This window comes from Rhodnius prolixus, unplaced genomic scaffold (genome assembly GCF_049639745.1).
Source record: "Rhodnius prolixus isolate KJV_2025 unplaced genomic scaffold, Rpr scaffold_2, whole genome shotgun sequence".
NCBI lineage: Eukaryota > Metazoa > Arthropoda > Insecta > Hemiptera > Reduviidae > Rhodnius > Rhodnius prolixus.
Window position 1 is genome coordinate 51284978 of NW_027411592.1, and position 25936 is coordinate 51310913.

At 38.0% G+C, this 25936-nt stretch overlaps 2 protein-coding genes across 8 annotated transcripts in view; both read left to right on the plus strand.

The window, feature by feature from the left end:
- The first annotated feature begins 1881 nt into the window (after positions 1-1881).
- Positions 1882-6279, plus strand: LOC141450446 (uncharacterized). The gene has a single exon (XM_074120905.1). The coding sequence runs from the start codon at positions 1882-1884 to the stop codon at positions 6277-6279; it is 4398 nt and encodes a 1465-aa protein (XP_073977006.1).
- Positions 6280-14522: 8243 nt separating this feature from the next.
- The window catches only part of LOC141449934 (uncharacterized), a 383560-nt gene continuing 372146 nt past the window's right edge, over positions 14523-25936 (plus strand). For 4 of the 7 annotated variants that reach the window (XM_074119888.1, XM_074119893.1, XM_074119892.1 and 1 more), the window contains exons 1-3: positions 14523-18613; positions 19561-19653; positions 19888-20143. In XM_074119888.1, the coding sequence (XP_073975989.1) occupies positions 20081-20143 (63 nt within the window). In that variant the 5' untranslated portion in view covers positions 14523-18613; positions 19561-19653; positions 19888-20080. The other 3 variants (XM_074119889.1, XM_074119891.1, XM_074119890.1) reach the window with 3 other exon arrangements.

Consider the following 25936-nt stretch of genomic DNA (forward strand, 5'->3'; position numbering starts at 1 on the left):
GAGTTCACCGAGAATACTACCCCTCCCCGTTCGCCAGCTCCCATTCCCCCTTCGCAGGAGGAAACTCCGAAATCGTCCATCCAGTCTGAGGCCAGCGGGGATCTGAATGCCATTAGATGCCGTCACCTCACTGCCAGGCTGGATCAATGGACTCGAAACGTTCAATTGTTGGACCCAGAGTCCCCTGAGTCAGTCGCCCGATGTCAGCAGCTCTCCGCCGTTTTTGGGTCTCTGTCCCAGACAGTGGATAAAGAGGCTTGGGAATGGCTGCGGCCTTTGGCATCGGACTGCAGTGCCCCTCTTGCCTTGGCGCTGTCTCAAAGCCACGAACAGGCTGAACTCGCCCACCTTTCTATTGTCTTGCCGATTTTGGCTACCCCCCCTCCTTCCATTAAGCCCGCCCCCGTGTCTGTCTCTTCCCACACTGGCGTAGTGGATGAGTCCGTTGTGGAGCTAGCCAGAAGGCAGCTGCAGGAGCTCATCATTCCTAAGATTCCGGTGTTTGAGGGGGATGTGTTGACGTATGGGGATTTCAAGCGGAATTTTCAGACTGAGATTCATAGACTAGCCCTCCCTGCAGCCAAGCGGCTTCAGGCTCTTCGATCATGCTTGAAAGGCCCCCCCTTGTCCATCGTCCAGAACGCCACCTCCACTGAGGAAGGATACCTCTATGCCTGGGAGACTCTGGACGCCCGATATGAGGGAAGGTTGCGGGTCGCCAGCGCTATGGTGGACAACTTCCTTCACTTCCCAGAGCCTCACCCCAGCATAGAAGCGTGCATCGCCTGGCTGTCAAGCAGACAAATTTTACTGGACCAGTGTTCCATCCCTCACCCTCTCGATTTTCTCCTTTGTCACATTACATTGTCCAACTTGGCCCCCGGTCTACAAGAGGAATTTAGGAAGAAGTACCTAAGATCCTTTGACGAGCTGCCTTGCAGTTCTCAAGTGTTGGATTTCCTAAAGGACCAAGGGGACCGACTCTCTCCTACCTTGTCCCCAAGGAGGACTTCCCCTCCTCCTGTCCAGGCTAGTCCCAGCCCTAGTCCCACGCCTCCTTCTCATCAACCAGCTTCCATCCCCTCGCCCAGTCAGGTTAAACCGTACTCACCCAAATCAGTCCGTTTTGTACCTCGTCCACCACGGAGACCGTCATCATCTTCACCTCCTCCAAGGCCACCGCCTATCCCTTCCACTCCTCGTGCCCCAACTTCTTCAACCTCTTCCTCCATTCAGTGCTACCTCTGTGGGGATCCACATCGTCTGTCTAAATGCGCTCACTACGTTAACTTGTCAGTGAGTGACAAGTGGGATTTGGTTACGGAAAAGAACCTATGTACCAATTGTCTTTCCATCTATCACCCAGTATCCCGATGTCCTTGCCAGGTCGGGTGCGCGAAGTGTCATGGAGAGCATCATACCTCCTTGCACCCCCCTCCACCATCTGCCAGCCTTAGTCAGAGAAGAGCTAGTGCCCCTGGAATTACTCCATTGATGTCCCTGCGAACCTCTCGACCCTCGAGGCCCAAATCTCCTCCCAAAAAGGTACGCTCCCAGGACTTACCTGAATCCCCGCCCCCCTTTCCAAGGCGCTCCCTTCTTCCCCCCAGCTCCTTTGAGCCTCATCTGCCTCTAGGCAGGGTCAGGGACTCTGAGTCTCGACCCTCGTCGTCTTCCTCGTCCGACGAACTGCCCCCCGTACATCCTGTAACGTATTTTGGACGACATCCAGCACCCCCTCCCCCGCCGGAATTATAGATTCTTGGCAGGCGCGATACCCCTCCCTTGCCCACCTTTGCGTTCTGCCGTCGCAGACGCTGCCGTTTGTGTCACTCGGCAAATGTTCCACGTCAGTCCATAGTAAAGTCTTTTCCGTCCGATATGTCAGTTTCCCCCACTGCCCTGGTGCATCTCCTTGGAGGAGATGGCCAGTGGTATCGCGCTCGTGCCCTGCTGGATTCAGGCAGTGAGATAAATTTGATGTCCAAGAAATTCGCCAAAGAAAGTAAATTGAACTATAACCCTATGTCAGGTGGGATTCGAGGGATAGGAGGCAACATCGCCACCCAAGTCGTAGGTCAAGTTTCTACCAATGTAAGGCAATGTCCCCCATTTTCCCAAATCAAAGTCCCCTTCCGCATAGTCACCAAGACTGTCCCAGATGCACCGTCCTCTTATTTCCCTGTTAAGGATTGGCAGCATTTGGCGGATAAACAGTTAGCCGACCCAAACTTTAACGAACCGAGTCCTATAGACGTAGTATTTTCAGCCTCGGTTTTTGACGCCATCGACCTTAGTCAAATAATCCGGGCACAAAATGGTTCCCCCAACGCCCGACTAACAACTCTTGGCTGGATTATGTCTGGCCCCTTGAGAAGCTTCCCCTCGAGGCGGGTTTGTTTTCACGCTTCTGTCAAGGACAGCAGGTCCAACTCCAAGTTATATCGGACCTATTATAGAATTTTGTTCAAGCATAAATATGGTCAACTACCAGCTCCTAAGGCACCTGCTAACCAGTCTAGCCCAGAAAACAAGCCTTCGGCCGAAACCCTCTTGTACCGGTCCGAGTCGGAACAGCTTGCTTGCAATAACCCTGAACTCCCCGCGCAGTCCGGACAATCAGGCCCCCCTAGTTTGTCTGTGTCCTCCGCTCAAGCCAGGTCTACTCCCCAAGAGGAAGTCATCACTCAGCAGCCCACTCCTCCAACTTTGGCTATCCAACTTCCACCCCCGAAACCTCAACGTCTGATTAGAACGCGGCGGCCGCTGCAAACTTGTAATACCTTCCTTCCTGACACGCTGCCCCCCACCACAACTTCTGCCGGGGTTGCTCTCTCCGAAGGTTCTGATTCACCTGTTGGTCCCTCTCTAGTCACTCATATGCCGGCAATTCCTGCCCAACCCACGGTACTCCGACTCGGCTCGGGTAAAATCCCCCAATCTATATCACACCCCCCTGACCTAGTCTTGTCACGCCTGATGGAAAGAATGTTTGCCTTGGAGGAAGTGTCGGAGGTTTCGCCTCTCACCCCGGACGAATTGAAGGCTGAAGAGTGCTTCTCGAAGTCACATTTCCGACTTCCTGATGGTCGGTTTTCAGTAGCACTGCCATTTAAAACCAGTCCGTGTTGCCTCGGTGAATCCAGAAAGATTGCTTTAAGGCGTCTCTTACAAACTGAATCCCGTCATGCCAAGTCCCCACATCTCCGTGCTCCCTATGTGGAGTTTATGCAAGACTACTTAGATTCGAATCATATGGAACTGGCCCCTCCTCTCAAGTCAGGTCAAATTGTCTATTATATTCCCCATCATGCGGTACACCGTCCAGACGATCCCCCGGAGAAGATTCGTGTAGTATTTAACGCTTCCCAGAAGTCCTCTTCAGGCATCTCCCTCAATGAGCTCTTGCTCCCTGGACCCCGTTTACAGCTCGATATCTGGAAGGTGGTTACCAGATTTAGAGTGGACAAATGGGTCTTTACGGCCGACATTCGCCAAATGTTTAGACAGATACAACACCCCCCGGAAGACAGGGATTTGTTACGCATACTGTGGCGATTTGACACGAGCCAACCAGTGCAGGAGTACCGTTTGTGCACTGTGACCTATGGAACCACGTCAGCTCCCTACTTGGCATGTCGCGTCCTTCAAGAATTAGCTCTGACCTCTCAGGCTTCCTTTCCCCAGGCCTCTGAGATACTCCGCGACCGTACCTATGTGGATGACATTTCTGGAGGAGGCCCTACTCTAGAAGTGGCATTGCAATCCAGAGATCAGTTAATCCAATTATTGAGTCAGGCTCAAATTGAACTCAGAATGTGGGCCTCAAATCAACCGCAATTATTAAATAAAATACCCTCTGAATATCTACTTCCAGCCATGTCCTCAGTCTGTTTAGAAAACGATGAGGAGTCACAATTGAAAATCCTCGGACTTTGTTGGAACCCTGCTCAAGATTACTTCCACTTTCTAATCCGTTCCGTGCCTAATGTTCAAACTAAAAGACAATTAGCCAGTCAGATTGCAAAAGTTTTTGACCCCTTGGGATGGCTGATCCCCGTAACAGTTTTTGCTCGTGCAATATTTAGAATAGTCTGTCAAGCCTCTTTTGATTGGGATGATCCCCTGCCCTTGTCAATTGTCCAGGAATGGGCTCAGTTCGCTGTCTCCCTGCCTGACCTGTCTAAAATTCACATCCCTAGATTTTTGTCTCTACCCAATCCTAAGTGTTATTTGGTGGGTTTTGCTGACGCGTCTGAGCGAGCCTATGCGGCCGTGGTTTACCTCGTGTCCCAGTCTGAGGACACTGTCATTAGCCTGGTCATGTCTAAAGCCAGAATGGCCCCCATGAAACCGGTCACGCTCCCTCGTCTGGAGCTTTGTGCGGCCCACCTACTTGCCCTTACGATTAATAAGGTCAGATTACTTTTCCCTCAGATAACCACTCAGAACATCTTAGCCTTTTCGGATTCTACCATTGCCCTGGCCTGGATTACAGCAACGCCACCTCCGCATTGGAAGGTATTCGTGGGAAATAGAGTAGCTACTATCTTAGAAAAAGTACCCGCCTCGCAATGGTTCCACATCTCCTCCTCACAAAACCCCGCTGACTGTGCCTCACGTGGAGTACGTCCTCAAGAATTAGTGAGTCACCAGTTATGGTGGGAAGGTCCCCCTTGGTTGAAATCAAACCACGAGTCATGGCCCCTTGGGCCAGTAAATGCCGATTTGTCTGACCCTGTCGTAGGAGCAGAAATTCGCTCCCAGGCCCTTAACGTGTCAAGTGTAATGCCCTGCCCTGAGGAATTAGAGTCTAAATTTTCCAGTCTGTACACTCTGCAAAATGTAGTGGCCTGGTGCCTGCGATTCGCCCACAATACTAAAAATCCAGTACATCGTATGTCAGGTCCATTGAATGTAAAGGAACGTAACGAAGCCCTGCGAGTTCTAATAGTCCGAGCCCAACAGCACTCGCTTTCCGAAGAAATTGAGGATGCTCAGTCCCCTCGGCCTAGACTACGCCTCGTTAAAACGTTAGGCCTATTTCTGCACACTGATGGAGTGTTGCGAGTCGGAGGGAGACTCAGACTGGCCGATGTCCCCGAATATCAAAAGCACCCTGCCTTGTTGCCTTCGCAACACCCCTTCACGGCCCTGGTCATACAAGATGCCCACATATCCAACCTCCACGTAGGCCCCACTGCCACTCATGCGTTTTTGAGAAGTCGATATTGGATTGTTAATGGTAAGAATGTTGTCCGCCGACAATTGGGAGCCTGTAACAAGTGTTTCAGTGTCAAGCCAACACCCTTCAACCCACTCATGGGTCAACTGCCCGAAGGAAGAGTCAGCGCTTCATCACCCTTCGCCACCACTGGCATAGACTACGCGGGCCCCTTCAACGTGAAAATTGCTTCCCTGCGTTCAGCCAAAGTCCTCCAGTCTTACCTCGCCATTTTCGTCTGTTTTTCCACCAAGGCCATACACCTGGAACTAGTCACAGACCTTACAACACAGGCATTTTTAGCTGCCCTGAACCGCTTTGTTGCCAGGAGGGGTGTGCCGAGTCACATTTGGTCGGATAACGGCACTAACTTCGTCGGAGCCAAAAGAAGACTCAAGGAGGTATCTGCACTACTAAATGACGCCAAGTCTCAGGAGGCCATTCTAAGAGAATCCAACAAAAGAAGCATCGAGTGGCATTTCATCCCCCCTCGAGCACCACACTTCGGAGGTCTCTGGGAAGCAGCCGTTAAATCTACCAAAAGATTACTGAAGGTCATGTTAGGCACTCAAGAGCCCACCATGGAGTGTTTCCTCACAATCATTTGTCAAATTGAAGCCATACTAAATTCCAGACCTCTCACAGCCGTCTCGTCCTCGCCAGATGATCTGCAAGTCCTGACGCCAGGTCACTTTCTGATTATGCGACCTATGACTGCACTGCCTCCCGATGGCTCTTTAACTCCTCGCACTGCACTCAAATCGAAGTGGGCAATGGCACAGCTCACCGTTGGACAGTTTTGGAAAAGATGGCATAAGGAGTACCTCCTCGAGCAGCAAGCCATGCTCAAATGGCATTCGCCCTCCTTCCCCGCGGCAGTGGGACAAATAGTCATGATCATGGACGACAACCTTCCTCCACTGCAGTGGTCCATAGGCCGAATCGTCCAGCTTCACCATGGCCGAGACAACGTGGCCAGGGTGGCCGAGGTCAGGACAACTTCCGGACTGATCAGCCGGCCTGTCCGGAAGCTTTGCCCCCTGCCAACTCAGTAAGTGGAGCTCTGCGAGTCCACTGCGGGGGAGGATGTTTGATTCCCCAAGAGTAGCGGCCCCCCAGACTTGTTTTTCCCTTTAGTCAGTTGGCGGAATTGGGTGAGCAAGGAGAGAGAGAGGGGAGGCCCTGGTGGGAGGCAAGCCAAGCGTCTCGCTGTGTGAAGTAATGTCGGCCATGTTAGCGTCCTTTTTCTTGCTTTTACATTGTGGAAAGTTTGATGATATAAAAACCTGGTTTTTTGTTCACAAGTTTTATGGACAAATCGTTAATCTGTTGGACTACATATATATATATATATATTCGTATGTAATTAGCGTAATTATTTCATTGTATTTAGTGCGCGTCAAGCACAAGGTCATTTCCCCAGTTACATATTGTCTTGAACTATTAATTATTGTAATTATTTTTCCCTTTTGTCATTATATAACTTGGTTATCCTCATGTGTATATCGCCTTGTACATTTGACTATTTTATTGTATTTAGTGCGCGTCAAGCATTTTGTTAAGTACAAGGTCATTTCCCCAGTTACATATTGTCTTGAACTATTAATTATTGTAATTATTTTTCCCTTTTGTCATTATATAACTTGGTTATCCTCATGTGTATATCGCCTTGTACATTTGACTATTTTATTGTATTTAGTGCGCGTCAAGCATTTTGTTAAGTACAAGGTCATTTCCCCAGTTACATATTGTCTTGAACTATTAATTATTGTAATTATTTTTCCCTTTTGTCATTATATAAATTGGTTATCCTCATGTGTATATCGCCTTGTACATTTGACTATTTTATTGTATTTAGTGCGCGTCAAGCATTTTGTTAAGTACAAGGTCATTTCCCCAGTTACATATTGTCTTGAACTATTAATTATTGTAATTATTCTTCCCTTTTGTCATTATATAAATTGTTTATCCCCATGTGTATATCGCCTTGAACATTTGACTATTTTATTGTATTTGGTGCACGTCAAGCACTTTATAAGGTACAAGGTCATTTCTCCAGTTACATACTGTCTTGGACAATTAATTATTGTAATTATTCTTCCCTTTTGGAATTATATATATTGTTTATCCTCACGTGTATATTGCCTTGTACATCTGACTATTTTATTGTTCTCAGAGTTTATGGATTATTAATAAAGTATTGAATTGTATCTATGTAAAAAGTGTTTTGAAGACTGGTGGCGTCCCCCACTATTCCAACCTCTAATTTAAATTGCCTATGTCCATTCCCCCCTTTCTTGACTATTTTTCATAGAGCGATAAGAACTGTGAAAGTAATTGAAAACAATTAAATTAGCTAAACGGCTGGAAGTAGAGAGGCAAGGGTACACAGTTTAAGTAAAGTGGTCCGCAAATCTGGATACAAATGGATAACACAGGGATTCCAGCTTAAAGGGAGTGTTGGTAAGGTGATAGGCCAGGAGCAAAGCTGTTCTGGTCGTGAGGTCAGTAAAGGCAAAGCACTCAGCGAGTGGGAGAGGCAACGTGTAGACAGAGATAGAGGCAGGAAGAAGAGAGAGAGAATGAGAGGTGTTGAACAGTGGGGAGGTTCCGGTCTCCGCTTGCCGTCTCCATGCAAACATGTGTCTTGCGCGTTTGTCTGTTCGAATGTATGTCTACTGTAGTGTACACTCTCTTCTCGTATGGACCACAAATCTCTGGCCGTTCCTCTGCCAGTCGGATATTCCCCTCTCCTTCTTATCAATACTACTGTCACAATCTGTTGCCGTACATTAGCGCGCGCACCATTCTAAGAGCATTAAGCATAGGTTAAAATAAGAGAAAATGAAATCGTTGATTTTATTCGTCAAAACACGCAAATGTATTGCATCCCTGACCAATCGAAAGTAGTGTGAGAGGAACAAAGTTCGAAGTCGAATTCTCAACACCAAACTAATTAATTAACCTATGGTGTTGGATGACAGCTCGAAACCTGTTTAGAAATGCAATAAAAAATGCGCTCTAAGAAGGATACTTAAATTTAATCTTATATTAAATTAGCAAAATTTTTAGTGGCAATAATAATTTTTGAGGTTAGCGTATTGGATTCCCATGCGGAGGTCCCGGGTTCGAATCCAGCTGCTGGCTCCCTTAGATTTTTCTCTTTCCTAGGAGCTTCTTACAGCTCACTAACCGGTGATGAGACAGTGTTGTCTGTAAAGAGAGAATAATGACTGGAGGCCGACAGTGGATTGAAAAAAAGCTCAGAGCGTCACTAACCTTAGATCAGTGATTCTCACCCTTTTTTTTTTTTTTTCGCGCGGCACACTTTTAACAATTTCAAAATTTGGCGGTAAACAATAAGATAAGTTTTGAAAGTATTTTAATTATCTATAATAGACTGTGTAATATAGTTTATGTTTATTTTGTGGTCTTTGTGAAGAGTGTGGTTAGTCACCGTAGAAAGAAGCGTCAGCTATCTGTCGGAGGAGTTTTGACTGAAATGTTTGTACAGTCCGTATGTTTGTAGGTTTGGCTGAACCCCACAGCTCTAGTCCGTAAGTCCACATAGGTTTGAGGATAGTGTTGTATATTAAGCGTTTGAGTACAATGGGTAATTTGGAGCGTCGTCCAAATAGTCTGTAGAGTAGTTTCGCACGTTTCGCCATTACTTGTCTTTTGTCTAGTGTGTGGGTTCCACGTGAGTCTTTTGTCTATGTAGAGCCCAAGGTAGCGCACCAGATCTGTACAAGGAAGAGGATTGCTATTGAAGATTTATTGTATGTATTTCTAAAATTTGGCGGCACACTTCAAAACTTTCGCGGTACAGTGGTTGAGAATCACTTTTTTTAGATGTTCTCTTTTCAGGCGGGACTTAACGTTCAACTATCAATTAGGTGTCGTGAACGGGGGCGAAAGCTCATACTTTACTATAAACAATTTTTCTAACAAACAAAAAAGTAGTCATACGCGGGATTCGAACTGGGGATCTTCCACTTACAAAGCCACGCTCTGGACCACTACACTCGCCCCACTCACTGGGCACTATCCAACACTGCAGGCCTTTAGAATACATAAATTTTATCTTTTACTAAATTAGCAAAATTTGTAGTGGTAATAATATTTTATTAGATATTATAAATTTAGCGTGATTAAGTAAATGGAGAAAAACAAAACTTATATATTACAAAGAATAATTTATTATAATTTGAAACTTGTAAGGATTGAAGACATATTTTATAAAGGGAATATAACAAATGCGCGCGGAGGGCGGCGAACTGCCCCCGTTTGTTATGTATGTGTAAATAAATGTGCATGGACCCGAGAAGGGAACACAATAATTAGGAGCTGGAAATTTCCCTAGTTCCATAATTCCTCATTTACGAAGGGAGAAGTTTTGGGAAACGAGAAAAGCCACTAGGCAAAACTTGTTCCCACCCCCGATGGCCGCCTCCAAGAGTCAGCCTTGTCCGCTCGCCATTATCAATTTATAACGCGTTAAATAGGTATATGTAAACAGAACTGTAAATTTTGTTGCCCGCATACATGTTCACTGCATAGTCTGAGGGGGGGCGTAGGATGGTTTTCATTTTGGAAATTATCTTTACTTTTAATTGGAAAAGGAAGCAAAACTAACAGCGCCACTAGCTATACTACTACGCGCGCACAAATACATATACACGTGGGACAATACATAGGAAACCAAGATCCCTATGGATGTCCTAGACCAGAGTTGGAAGGAGGAAATATTTGGCGGGACAGGTTAATCGGGTGGGGGGGTTTGTTTTACAACAGGAAATGGCCGGAAATAGATCAGTAAGGCAGTGAGGTTGTTGACAAAAATAAAATTTGGAAAAAATAATAATAATTTACGACCACCCTCTAGTGAACCACTCGCCATTTACAGGAAAAACCACTAAAGTTCCTCCCCCCTTCTTGTCAACAGAGATTTTTCCCAATAAACTACCACGATAACCAATCAACAAAAAATTTTCCAAGACTAGTTTGTTCGTGTTTGCAAGCCAACTTTCTTTTGACCGAGTTAGAGAAGGGATGAAAGAGAACATGATAATTTTTTGAGGAGTAAAATAAAAATATTGATGAAAATTGGTCTCAATGTAAACAAAAAAGAAAAGCCTTCCGGTTTGCAGTTTGAAACCAAAATCCTAAACACTTGGACCAAATATCAAAATTTAAACTTCCAGCAATTTTCTGTATTTTTACGTCATACTCTGACCATAAACAATCCAACAATCCAATTTGTAAAAAATCAGGAAAACTTGAAATCGAAAACCTAAAAGAACGCTATAATTCCTCTGATTAGTGATAAGGGAAGGAAGAAATATCCCCACTTGGAGAAAATGTCCTCAGTAAAGTTTGCATTTTAGATCTTGGGATTTCGGCAAGAACTTGATCATCAGTTTGAGCATTTTGGTTCTTCTAGTTTAAAAGATTTTGTATAGTTTTTTTTATTACATACAAACGACTCATGGAACCCACACACTAGACTTAAAAGACAAGCAATGACGAAAGGTGCGAAACTACTTTACAGACTACTTGGACGACGCTCTAAATTGCCCGTTGAACAGGAAACGTTTAATATACAACCAACACTATCCTCAAACCTATGTGGACCTACGGACTAGAGCTGTGGGGTTCAGCCAAACCTACAAACATACGGACAGTACAGAACATTTCAGTCAAAACTACTGCCCACAGATAGCTGACGCTCCCTTTCTACGGTGACTAACCTCACTCTTCACCACGACCTCAACGTTCCCTTCGAACACCAACTCGACCAGACTAAATATCAAAAGTTCCATACTCTCCACTTGCTCCAATCCTCTAGTACAGTCTCTCGCCTCCTCTGACATCCCTAACAATCCTACTGGCCGACTGAATCGCCAGTGGCCCCGCGACCTCGCATTCTGAAGAACTAAAAATCATATCCTGTAGGGCAGAGGTCGCCAAAGTGGACTATGTAGACCCCCCCCCCAGGGGCCTAGTTAGCAAAAGTAGGGGGTCAATCTGAGCCAGGGGGTCGAAGGAAAAACAATTTCGAACCCAATATAGCGGAACCTTGCAAAGAATCACCAGGAGCACACCCATCTCATTAATTAAGAAGCAATACTGTAGTTACTTTACTTATTTATAATTTCTTATTATTTAAGAAATATTAAGGTATTTAAATTTCAATATTAAGATATTTTTCATAAAACTATTGTTACACAATGTAAAATTACTTTAATAAAAATGTTTAAAATCATAAAATAAATGTACAAACACAGTGCCTAATAGATAGTTTTATTTTAATTAACTGAAAATTACTTTTATGGGGGTCGATGGAGATTTCGAAAAATTATGTAGGGGTCCATGATCAAAAAAAGGTTTGGGGTCCCCTGCTGTAGACAGTTCTACCACTGGGTAGTTTCTCTCCTCCTGCCTTTCACGCATCCATTTATCTTTCATTCCTATTCACTTATTGTATTAGTGCTGCACGAGACCGAGACGAGGCGAGACTTTATGCAGTCTCGATCTCGGTCTCGGTATCGTCGAGATATCTCGGTCTCGGTTTTTTTGAATTTTTGTTTAAGTATTAAAAGTGGTTTGCTATTAATAATCTTTTCAAAAAATGTTATTATTTTCTAATAATTATTTTAATTTATATATTGGTAATGAAAATGTGTGTAAAAGAAGACAACTACATGAATGATATGAATAGTAAATTTATGTAAAAATTAGGTAATTCGAAGGGGGCACTACGGTAGCCGAGCGGTGCAAGACCTGCGAAGCTAATGTGCATTGTGGTACTGGGTTCGATTCCCGGTCTTAGGCCTTGGATTTTATTTAATGGTTAGTAGAAGAAATTTAAGTATGTTTGCTAGTCGCCTCCGTCCGCGACACCTAATTGGTAGCTGGACGTAAAGCCCCGCCTGAAAAAATAGGCATTACTTTACTTATGTAATTCGAAGTCAAATAGATGTAGTAATATTGAACATATATAATAAAATCGTATCTTTTAATAATTATTCAATACCCGTAATGATTATTTATTAATAAATAACTCAATTTTATAATTTTGTAGCTAAAAATTAATATTTGAAAAACCGAGACGAGACCGAGATTTCTCAACGAGATATATATCATGTCTCGGTCTCGGTTGCTCAAGTCTCGTCTCGGTCTCGGTCTCGGTACCGATTTGTCTCGGATTTGTCTCGTTTCTCGTGCAGCACTATATTGAATATATGTATATACCCATTGTAAATAACGAAATAAATTTAAAATAAAATAAATAAATAATTCAAAAATAAAACTAACACACAACTTGTTAATTTATTAAATGTTAAACATTGCCTTCCCGTGAAAAACTCAAATCTTGGCTAGATTACAATATTTTCATTTTAGAAGGGGTAAGAGAAGGTAAAAAAAAAACGGGTGAAAAAAAGGAACAGGAAAATCGCTTCAAATATGTACTGCATTTTCATAGAAAGTCATTTGACAACTGCATAAATACGGTGATAACGGTAAAAATAAAAAATAAATAAATAAATAAAATAAAAAATAAATAAATAAAATAAAAAATAAATAAATAAATAAAATAAAAAATAAAATAAAAAATAAATAAAATAAAAAATAAATAAAATAAAAAATAAATAAAATAAAAAATAAATAAATAAATAAAATAAAAAAAAAAAAATAAATAAAATAAAAAATAAATAAATAAATAAAATAAAAAATGAATATTATTTGTGTATGTTTGATGGGGACAGTAGCAATGTAGCCCCAATAGCCCCTTCCATTCTCATATCTTGCCTGCGAAATCTTGTTTGTAGTGAACATGGAGGGGATGTTTGGAGTTAGTGGAAGTGGGGGATATCAGCCAGCAGCCAGGCTATAGAGGCACAGACTGACAAACTGTGTGCTAGTACGTACGCTTGTTACAATTTAAATGGGCCCATTGAATTTAATGGCGGCACCAAGGGCTTTTTGCAACAATTCTAATTTATGAGGCTGTGAGTTCGCTACACCATATAACACCACTAACCAACACCAGGCCGTCCATTTAAACTGTTTTTTTTTTTTTTCTGAGTTATCGTATTTAATTTTGTTTCAAAATATTAAAACGATAGATACACTGTTGGATGTGTTCTTCTCTATTATTACATAGTTCTTTTCATTTTAAAAACATAAACATTTGAAAATATATTATGTAATAAATGAATATTACTGTTTTAACCAATGTAATTTATATAATAAACGTAGCGTGAGATGTGAATATATAAAATTATATCTTCTCGTAATTCTATCAGCCATTGGTTTACACATGCACACAATAGTTTGTTTACATTTTGTGTAACCAACAAGATAACCTATCCCCATTACACCTGACATTTCATTAATGAGTTACGATTAAAGTTCAAAGAAATTTAAACTGTAAAAATATTGAAAAGGCATCCTAGGTAAGAAATCTGTGTACGTACATATAAACAAACTGAAACCTTCTACCTATTTCATTATTTCCATTAAATTCCAATAGCAGCGCTGCTCACTGAATCATATGTTTGCCGACTTGAGTAGAATTGTTTATTATTAATATTATTTTTTGTATTAGTTAATGCTTCTTTCGATTGATTTTTTTTGGTAATAATCGTACTTTGTGTTTAAAAACACATACATTTTAGCAGAAATTTTATTTTATACGATAATTTTGTTTTCCAGCTCCTCTACAAGAAATTTGTTAGCAACACCCAGACTTCCGAAATTTCTAGTCCCGCTACCGCTAATATACACAGTGTAGTGTCTAAACTAGAAAGCATAAATAACTTCTCCCCCCTCATTACTTAAAGCACCGATTGTCCCTTCTCTTTGTTTGCCAAAGGGTTGTATGTCTGGCTTGAAGAAGGAAGTTTATTTCCTGCCTAAAGGCATCTGTTGTATAATTATTGTCATCAGAAGCCATTACTGCCAGACATCATTTCATATTTGGCAAGTAAAGTTTTCAAAATTTACACTATATCTTGTTACAATTGTAACATCTTTTCAATGACTTAATGTGAACAATTTGATGATAAACTTTGCCTGGTCATGCTAAAAAAGTCTCGCCGCGCCTGACAGAAGGTTAAGAAAAAAAAAATTCTGCTTAAGATAGAACAGTTATTTCAATAAGAACAAAATTAAATGCAGGACACAACACAAAAACAAAAAACAATTGTATTAAACAAGAACAAAGCGAAAACAACATAAAGGACCAGGTGCAATAAACATCTAAATAACATAAACTACCCCTTCCCCATCCAACATACGCTAACATACTTTCATAGCCGGATATGTTTAATTACGCGATTTCCTGCTATCCAAGGAGAAATAACTCAATGGCGATGTTTGTATACATCTATTTGTTTATTTGATTATTTACTTTATAGCCTCTCATAAATAATATATGTATATATATATATTTTAGAAAAAGACATATTACTCTTGGACTTAATTGAGTAAAATTTACACGAAAACCCAACTACATAGGAAGTGGTTAAAGGAAGTCGTGTGAGTGTGCATATTAGATGTTAAAAATTAAATATTGGAAATAAAATCATGGTCAGTTGAGCCGAAGATTGCCGACAAAAACCGATCGCATTCGGCTTGATAAGAATAAAAGAAAAGAAAGTCGTGTGAGTGTGCATATTAGATGTTAAATATTAAATATTGGAAATAAAATCATGGTCAGTTGAGCCGAAGATTACCGATAAAAACCGATCGCATTCGGCTTGTTAAAGAGAAGAGAGAGAAATAAGATATTAAAAAACACGGCTAAGGCAGGTTGGGTTAGAGATCCAGTGATTCTTGGAAATCTGTTCTTTTTCTTATTAATTTTCCAACTTCTAACCCATCGGTCCTTAATCGCATAGGTTTGTGCTGACTTTACTGGCCTGTAGTCAGTTTATCCTCTATATCTCAGGAACGGAAAGTCGTAAAGAGTTCAAATTTGATATTTCATTCTGGTGCCACCAGCGAAAGTGACAGTAAATTTTTGGTCAAAATAGCTCGACCGGAAGTACCACTTTACTGAATAGATTTTTCACTTTTTTAACTTTTTCTAAAAAACCGCTTCTTGGATTTTCTCCAAACTTGGTATAATTATAGGTCTCAAATAGTTCTATAACTTTTATAGGGAACATTTTTCTGTAATCATTCGATTAAGGGCAGTTTTGGGGGAAGGGGGTGGTTAGGCAGTCCTATAGAAGGCCAGTTCGCTGTTATATATGTACTTCACTCTTTATGGTAGGCCAGCATGTCATCTCATAAATTCTAAACAAAAGTAAATTTTGAAAAGAACATTTTTGGAATTTTATCTTTTACAGAAAAATAGACCAAAAAAAAATGTTAAAGTTGGGTGTTTTTCAACGTTTCGTTTTTTCTCGGACAGTTTTTAACGATTAACCCTTCAACAACTTTTTAACAGTTTTAATTACTGAAAACATTCACTGATCATTTTATGAAACAAACAAAATGACAAATTAAAAACCCAAAACCGATTAAACAAGGAAGAAAATTCAGTTTATTTTGTTAAAAAAAAAGAAGAAAAAAAAAGGTTATCCTTAAACGCTAACTGAGAAAAAATAATAATAATAATTTTGTCAGTGGCTTGACTTGATGTCCATCTACATGAAGATAACCACTTCTGTCCGGTTTATAGTAAATAACAAGGGTAAAAACCGTAAAGAGCCTGGTAAATTAGGAAGAATGACCCAGCGCTTTTGACGGCTATTAAGAAGTTGCGCCTTAACTCTGTCTCGGTTAAGAAAAGCATTACAGTTAACTTCCACAATATTTAGAGCAAATATTACAGATTGGTGATTCAACTAGTCGAATTGTTCCTTTTTTTCCCCTCTTTACTAAGCTTCAGTTTTGAATATATAAAGGAAACAACCAAATTTGGTTTCATCGACCTAATTTACTATAAAATGAGTGAGTGAAGAGAAAACTGTCCTGAAACAAAAGTGAAGTCGAAATCTCCACATAAAACTAATTTACCTCTGATAATAGATGAATGTCTTAAACCGGTCAGGGATACAATAAATACACATTTCCTATGACTGATAAAATCAAAGATAGAAAATTGTCCACCTGCCCAATATGTAGAAAAGAAAAATTTCTGAAGTATCGCATACTTCATGCTCTCCCCATGTCATAATTTTAATTTCATTCAATCAGTATAATATCTGGTTCAGGTTGAAAGCGTCAGCCTTATTAATATACGTTTATTAATAATAACCTTGTTTTACCTCATGACATTTTTATAAATGGCCGAAGTTAAACCAATTCAGTGACGGCCCCCCGTCAACTATGTATCCATATCTTTTAAATAAAAATAATCAAAGAGGCAAATTGGTTGGTATGTTTAAAAAAAAAAACTATCGATTTTTCAAACCCAAAATGATTACTAGATTAATATAATACTGGATAAAGCTGACAAACTACATGATTTAGAATACTGAATGCTGGTAGAGTCGGCCATCATGGCGCTTATATATAGTATATAAAAGGAATCATATTGTTTGGAATGTTATTCCAATAGGTAGCAAACTTAATTAATATGCACAACTTAGTTTAGAGTTGTTTCAGCTCATAAAAACATACCTCCTCCTATCTCTCATATTCCTACATAGTAGGGCATATTCCTCCACTAATGATGTCAATAAATAACCAATGCACGATATGCTTTTACATAATGTAGCATATTTAGAAAAAAATATTGTGTACGCTTCTTGAAATTTTATTATCTAATTTGTCGATTTATAGTACCGAATGTCCCCTTCATTACAATGGTATAAAAGTGATTTTTTTTTTATCACCATCTACTTGTATTTATTTATTTTTTAATGACATTATTCTTCAACATTTGTTTTTTAGGCACCTTTTCTTCTTAAAATTATGCATTACGAGAATATACAGTGTCAAGAAGACTCTATATTCAATAAATGACTGAAATATCATGAAGTGAAATTGTTTGCAACACACAAATTAGAAGGCTAATCAGTAAAAATATTGAAGAGAAGTAAAATCAGAATCTAGCTAGACTACCTTTGCTCGCCAGTATGTTCCCTGATGCCTACCACTGCATTTATTTTCTAAATGCAAGATATGTAAGCGATTGCGAAAAGTTGTATGGACAACTCAAAGTTGCCCACTTATCGGATGTAATTCAACAATTTTATGTAGGAATAAAGTCAAACACAAGGTCTAACTTTGAAAAAAATCTAATCTAATCAGTGGCTTTCTACAAAATGCTTAACCAACTTAAAAAGTTGAAAAGTTTAAGTACAATTCTAAACAAGATAAACTAACAACCTCCATTCCATTCCAATACCATTACCATTTTTTTAAAAAAATAATCCCATTCCAATAAGATACTTATAGTCAACTTTCAATTTAAGTAATAACTATGGTGAAAACAGTTTACAAATCGAACCTCTAGATAGCTCTACTATGAAAATAATATAAAATTTTCTGCCATGATAGGCCTAAAAGTGGTGGGGACTTCCCAGTCATTGCACTTGTACTATCTGAATTGCCATTTTTGTGTTTATGGTTAGGTCACGTTGCCAGTGGTGTCAGGTTATTGTATTTGTTTTAACTTTTGTTTTCTTAAATCGATTTTTAATTCGTTGATTCAAGTGTTCATACTTGGATGGAATTTGCTGTAAAACTGTTTTTCAGACTATTATGTTAATTATCAAATGATACTTAGTTTACATTAAAAAAAAAAAACGCTTAGAAGCCATCGAACCTATATTTACAGTTAAGCTTTACTCGCCATATTCTTCGAAGTTCAAAGATAGACAAAATGAGAGTACTTTGTTCATATAATGCGGAGAGTAAGGGCCACCAAATTATCAAATTCAATTACTGAAAGGAAGATTCACATGCTAGAAAGTGGACCTGGAAGGAGAGGTACTTCGTGGTAGAAGAATGATCCGTCAGTGCACTAACTTAACAACGGATGGACTGCCTGAGATCCACTTTTATGAAACAAGACGATCGCCAACAACTGTTGAAGACAATGCACCCAAAAGAAGCAATGCAATATCATTCAAAGTTTTGAAATGGGCAATTAGTTTTAACCTTAGTAACTCATGTTCATGTAGATATAATTCTTTGTTTTGAATACCATTTATTAACAATAGATCAACTTAAATATTGTGTTCATACAGAAGAGAAATTGCCTACCTTATCATTGAAAGAGAGTTGGACGATCACAACCTCCAAAATAGATGAATAAAATCCTCACACACTGGACACTGCACTCACCGACACTTCACTGAAATAGATAACAAGTATTAGTGATTTGAAAGATATTTTCGGCACAAAATATGGATAACATCAAATAAGGTGTGTAAAACGTTGAATATTGGGCATTTTTCTAGTAATAATATGTTGCAAATATAATATTTATCTAAGGACTCTTATTTTCTTCAATATCAGAGACAGAAATTAAGCGTTAAATGATATTTTTCTTCACTTTCAAGAAGAAATTTTGTGTAATAACCGGGTGAAGTTTTATTTGTCTTTAATTCATTCCCAAACAATGAGTTACAAGATAAAATTTAAAAAATATTGATAATAACCATTGAAATAGTTCAGTGCTACAATCTCTGTTCTTCAATAAGAAGAACAGATTCTTTTTGTTAAAAAAACATCATTTGACAGGTAATTTTTGTGTGTCTTTTCTAATATTTAGACAGAATTCCTCATTCTTTTAAGTGTACTCAATTGGTTAAACTAAGAATTCAAATTAAAGAAAATCTCATTTCTAATAATCTAAGAATATACAAACTTATCAAGCTAAAGTTGTGTTAAGTCAAGAAGTGTTAATAATTTATTCGTAGAACAATACCAAGTTAATTTTGCATTAGAACATTGTTCATTTAACAAGAGAAGTTAATTATTTTAAAAACCAACAATATTCATTCCCACCAAAAAGTAAAATCACTTTATTTTGAATTAAATAACACTAAGCCTGGACATAAAACATGAGTTTTGAGATATTTAAGAAGATTGGCGAAAACCAATATCAATAAAAAACATTAAAATTAAATAAATACCAAAATATTACTATGTAATCTCTGTATTGGGCATTAACTTTTCTAATCGCCATGTTGGATTATGAATTCCAGTTTGAATTTTTAACTTGTTTTTTCCCAATCAAATCTCTCTTTAAAGTATATTTGCTTTTGTACAAGGTTTTATTACTTTAAATCAATGTGAATTCAACTACCTATACAATCAAATAACTTAAATTTGTCACAATTATTAATGAAAATTTTACTTACATATAGAATTGAAGGTGACCTAAAAGATATCGCGAGATGAACTGATGAGAAGAGGCGAGAAGATCAGATAATAAGATAATTAAAGTTTTTTAATTAAAGGTAAGAATTAATATTTTTAATTAGTATAAATTTAATCAAGAATAATTAATTTATTATATTTTATATTTTTCACGATGTTAAATTTCTATTTTTTTAAAAACCGTAATTAGAATTTGTTTTAAATAAAATATTAAAATATGAATTCATTTCATAATATTCCATCAATATTAATTTTATTTACATATATATTTTTATTAATATATTTATTTTAATAACTAGGTCTCATTTTTCCAGTGCCCCAGTTCCCGGATAGTGTCTTCGAAGAGTGGCCATCTTTTTTTATGTAAGAAAGTGAAGTAATTGTGAAATGTGGAAAGTTTTCTAAACTGTATTATTGTATTGTTCATATTTATTATAAGTGAAGAAAATAATTAAATTTGTGTAATATAAGAAACTATTACTAAAAGTTAGTGTCTTGTAAAGTTGGATGAAAACTATTTTATTGCTGAGGATAAAGTGGCTGGCTGAACGATCCATAAAATTAATTAAGGTATAAACGATTTAATTTTAAGCAAAAGTTTTCATTATTATGTTTTTTTTAAAGTGCTGAAACTTCATTTGTCACTTATTCTCCAAAGGATGGATGCATTTTTCGTTTTTATGGTAGAATTCTTTTAATGCATCTCCTGAAGATAATTTTAGTCAATTCCTGCTCTATTTTAGAGTTATGAAGTTTTAAGCGCCATCTAATCATTTATAGCTATAATTTAATAAGATATTTGAAGTTCATTCATTCTCCAGTCTATTCACTTCGGCTAACCAAATTCTAAAATTATTCAGAACGATACAGAGATTAGCTTGGTCCCTGCATCTTTTGTAGTTGCTGGATTTTGTCTTAGATATTGAATTAAAAAAATGAGGGACAAACATCTAGTTATTATTGTTATTAGAGATTTTTATTTCTCTATGAAATGTTAATTGTATACCCAAAAAATCTCGACTACAATTATTTCTTTTAATGATTATAAATGATATATAATTTTAATACATAAAGTGGAATTATATATCCATTATGAAAGATGAACATTCTGAATGATCTTTTTTTTTTTTTGATCATTATAATTAATAAAGAACTAAGAATAGGCACATCTAATCTCTTTGGCAATTTACTTAGTTCATTGTCTTCTAAGTAAAAAGTAAAAATAATATTTTTAATCTGAGATTTCTTAGCCTATCTCAACTCTAATGGACAGCTTTATTCAAGAAAGCTGGAAAAAAAAAATCAGAACCAACAAAATATTCTTAAATATTTAAAACTGTTTATAAGCGTTTTTATGAAGTAAGTTGAAATAATTAAGACTGACTTCAACTTAGCTTTGTTAGATGATTATATTTTATGATTAGCCATCAACTATTCAATTGTTTCTATCATTTTATAGTTTAACTGTATTTTTCTGAGGAATAATTATTAAAAAACTTTTTTATTGGTACCGTTTTCAGTTTTTAATCGTTCAGAAGCAAGGAGAATTCTTACTTTACACATGGCTTTTATCATCATTACTTTTTATAATCCTTTTTAGCTGTGTAAGATGTTCAGGGCTCCTACAATAAATTCTAATTTGTTTCCATACTTTGCTTCATGATCTTTCGTTTCCATCTTATCTCTCAATAAATAGAAGTTTCTTTTACTTCAATTGAGCCCATAAATATAGGTATTGATAAAACTGAACCTCCTAATTCATCTCAAATTGTTTCTTATCCTGCAGTAAATATCAATAACTCAATTTTTTATATTTCTATTTCCATGCTTGAGTCATTTATAAGCAAAGAACAATTTAACGAAATAAGGAACCTACAAAATGTTTATTATTTAATATTATTTGTTTTTGGTTCCATGAATAAGCAGTACAGATGATCAGTTTCTCACTTTATTTTCATTCAAGTGGGTACCTCCTTAATTATCTTCTATTTTATAACTGCTCACGCCTCAGTGAGAGAGAGCTCCGTCTGCCGTTAGTATTTCTTTGTTTCCTTGAATTATCTTCAAGTTTGTTGGGACCTAAATGTTCATTAGGGTTTCTACTTATCGTATTTTTCATGTATTTAGTTTAGGGAATGGCAGTAAAGCCAAATGCTGTTGGATCTAAAAGATCTGTTACACCTTAGTTAAGAGTCCTTACGTTTTAGGTGCTTGTGAAGTCTGTTGTAGTTTGTTTGGGCTAGAGTTTGCTGTAGGTATGCTCAACCCAAGTGAGTTCTTATTATGTTCCTATTTGCACACTCAGATATTCTGTAATCGAAGTTTAAGAATTACTTTCATTTCTTAGAGCTTTGAACCACAAAAATGATTTGTATTATTACTTAAAATGTTTGTTTTACAGGAAAACAAAAATTATAACTTTTTCTTTGACACTTAATGAAGTAGTATCTTGGCCCCTCAATGATCCTTACCGTTCTTGGGCCACTGTTCTTCATGCTTTCATATCTTGTGCAGTACTTCTGTATTTTCTCAATCGAGGTCTTGGCCACTCTCTTGCTGTGCTAGGATGAACCAGGAAGAAGTCTTGAAACAGTGCTTTCGTTTCCATAACTTCTTCACATGTCCTAGCCATTTCGAACTTGCTTTCTTGACCCATGCCTTCTGATGCCAAACTATATGTTGGACTACTTTTCTTCGCCGATTCCCTTCTTGATTAGGACTACGAAGTTTTTTGCTTCCATGTTCATGCAGCTTCTTGTTGGTAGTAGATGACGTTTAATTCCTATTGATGGCTACACTTCTTTGCCATCTTCAGTGGGTAGTGATGAGTTAAAAATAAAAATTGATTCGCCTTTTTCTATAGAATGTAAATTTTATGTTTTCAGTAAATTTTTGTCATTTTCATCGAACACTGCATGTTTTGTAATGTGTGAACAATTTAAAATATACCTGAAATTAATATTTATATATTTGAGTTAGAAATGGCCCATCATTTTATTAAATTACCTCGACATTCAGAAGGCAATTAAAATTCGGTATGTTAATTATGATTTTAGAGCCATACGGTCCTAATATTTCTATAAATAATAATTTAGTAATGTCCCGCTAAACCTCTCTGGCTACAATCAGCTTACACCTTCCTAAATATCCCTAATCACCCAATTATCTTTATTAATGCTTGTTAATAATAAATTTAATATCCTTTACTTAAATACGATTAAAAGTTTAGTTAAATGAAATTATTAAGGCAGTTTTATTTCAATAATATTAAAAGTCACATTCTCTCTCATTAAATACACCTCAGTTATTACGTTTTGTTATAATATTTTATTACTGATATAACTGCCTTTTGTAGTATTAATGGTAATAACTTATTATTATAATTGATATTATTAATTTTTATTGAAGTGTATAGTTGTTTTATTTCCAATAATATGTGTTCATATTTGTATAATTTGGAAGTAATTGATCTTTTATGTGCTGAGATATATTTGTAAGCAAGATTTTAGAAGGTGTTCCAGTACTATTGTTACTTTTCAGCTGCAGTTTGCACTTCAACTTTCATAAGCATGGAGTTAATGTCGAAAATCAGTTGCTAAATTCATTTGGTTTTGACATAATCCCTGCTTACATCTAAATTTGTTTTAGATCTACTATATTTAAACGAAGTTCTCTTCGGCTGATCGTAAAACTTTTACAGCTTATTGTGTGCAGAAAATGCCCTTCCTGTAGTAGCCATTCTTCTAGTTTAATCTCATAGTCTTTTCGAAAAAGTTTACCAAATGTTAGAGATCCTAAAATTTGAATGTTAGGAGTTAATTTGTGCAAATTAAACGCAATTTAGTTAGTATGTGAATAACATTATACTATTAGAAATATAGTTTTAGTTGGTTAGTATTCCTCAATGGTAAATTCCTTCAAATATACCTGTTACAATGCAACAGGTGTAGGACAAATTTCCCATCTAGTCTACTTTGTGATTTCCACCTTGTTACACATAATCTGGACAGTTGTAAGAGTATGAGGTTTTGAAATATCACTTTTCTTAAAAATGTTTAATTAGTTATTCTTTATTTTTTCATCTTTTTGAAAAATAGAAGTTCTACTATTCAGTGGGTTACCTCTACCTAAATTTTATTTTTGCTGGGTTTCCTCCTTGACTTCTCTCCTAAGTCAGATCATAGCCTGCCAAGCTCCTTGATCATCCCACATCGTACATCCTGGGAGGTCTTACTTGACCTTCTCCTTCCGTCTCGTTGCCTGTTTGAAACTTTCCTCGACAACCAATCGCAGGGCGTTCTTTTCAAATTGGCCAAATCTTTTGGGTTTTGGCCCTTTCTTATTAGAAAATACGGAAATTTTTATTGAAAATAACCTCGTATCTGCCCTAAACGACAAAAATAGGCGTATGATCCGTTGTAAGAATGAACCAATCTTTTTTCAACATATCTTCTTCTTCTTAATCGTTCCTCGTTTACCTTTCAGTGTCGAGGTGCCTTCACTAAAACTTTCCAACTATCCCTACCCTCAGTCAAATTTCTATTTCTTCTCCAATCCAAGTTCCTCTCTCACTATCCCTTCCCATGTTGTGCGCGGTCTGCCCCTGTATCTTAGCCTCATAACAAAGATTTGCTATACGGCTTGTGTCCATCCTCATCATGTGTTCAAACCATCTTAGCCTGTGTTCTCTTAGCAGCTCTTCCACCGGTCTGACATCGAGATTAGACCTTATAGTAGAATTTCTTATTTTATCTCTCCTCGTCTTTCCCTCTAGTTTTCGGAGGAAACGCATTTCGGCTGCCTGTACCTGACTGCTTTTTTCAACATATACTCATTGAAATACGTTGGCGGCGCAGACCATTCTTTTCACAAAACACCTGTAACACTTTATCAAGATCCTCTCCTGGTATTACTTGTCTCAAATGATAGGTGGGACATACACAGTGGTTTCTCCGATAACATTAGTACCTATGAAGCATTTACTAACTTGTACCATTGTGACACATTGTTCTTGCAACCTGTTAGTAAAAATACATGTTAATCCAGGTATATTTTAATTTAGAGAAATAATTACAGTTTTTGAAGCTAAGAAAATGATTACTTTCCATTTCACCATTACTAGAGGAGACAAATGCAGTTGTATGTTGCCCTACAGCATGCAGGTGTAGGTTTGTAATGTTGCTGCAGTAGCATTAGGCCAGCTAAAGGGAGTTGACGGTTTAGGGCGATAACAGCGAAGGGCAGAGATCCTGTGGTTAGTTGACAAGATGGTGGTCACACTCAGCTCCACCCCTTGTGGACCCCCAAACGATTAAAATCAGAGCACGCAAACCTTTTTGTGTTAATTAATGCTTCGCCTCTTTGTCCCTCTTCAAACACACTACGACAACACTTTTACAATTGTTTGATTGCATTTATTTACTTTGTTCTCGTGCGTGTTCTACACTTTTAAATCTTTCTATTTTTTTTTCTGTTTTGATTCCTTTCTCACTAAATATGGGGACAAATTACCGAGAAGTTAAATTGGGATATGGATTATCCCTAATTGTACTTTTAAACAATTTAATGGATCAGAACAAGCGAGGTGATAATTAATCTTATCTAATCAAAGATCTGATTTATTTTGTACCTCTCTTAGTAGTATTTTTTTTTTTTTTTCTTTTTTTTTTTGGCGCATCAACAGCTGAGGTCATTAGCGCCCGGAGCTTTTTCCAGTGCACTGCCGGCCTCCGGACAGTGTTCTCTCGTTACAGACAACACTGTCCATCACCGGACAGTGAGCTGTAAGAAGCTCCTAGGAAGAGAAAATCTAAGGGTCAGCTGCTGGATTCGAACCCGGGACCTCCGCGTGGGAGTCCAGTATGCTAACCTCATAGCTAATCCCTTCCCTTCTTAGTAGTATTATTTCTATTTCTCTGTTACTGTAAGACGAAGCACTTGTGGCCGTTTCTTGAACTAGAGCTAGCACCTTTTTGTTATATTTCAAGAAATACTTTCATTGAACCCGAACTGGTGACTGCTTCTAGGATGTGAGAAAAGCTGTTTTTGGGTAGCGGTAAGGCTGAGCTCATGACCGCCGTCTCTAAGCTATTCTTCTTCATCTCGGTGGCTCTACGGTCCTAGCGGAACCTTGACTTCCAAACAGAATTTTCAGCATTCTCTCTCTCTTCATAGCCCACTCCTGTTGCTAGTCCTTTCTCCTTGTTTTATAGTCGCATTAGAGAGAATTTTTATTTTGGACCCTTTCTAATCTCTGATATCTTTCGTTCCCTTGTCTCAGTCATCTCAGAGGCTTCTCAAGATTTTAGCCACTACTAAAGTGAGTTCTCTTAACCTGGGCACTAAGTCCCTCAAGTATTGGTT

Bases quoted from the DNA above. Each gene is read 5' to 3' on its own strand.
- LOC141450446 (XM_074120905.1), top strand. From the start codon at position 1,882: ATGTCAGTTTCCCCCACTGCCCTGGTGCATCTCCTTGGAGGAGATGGC.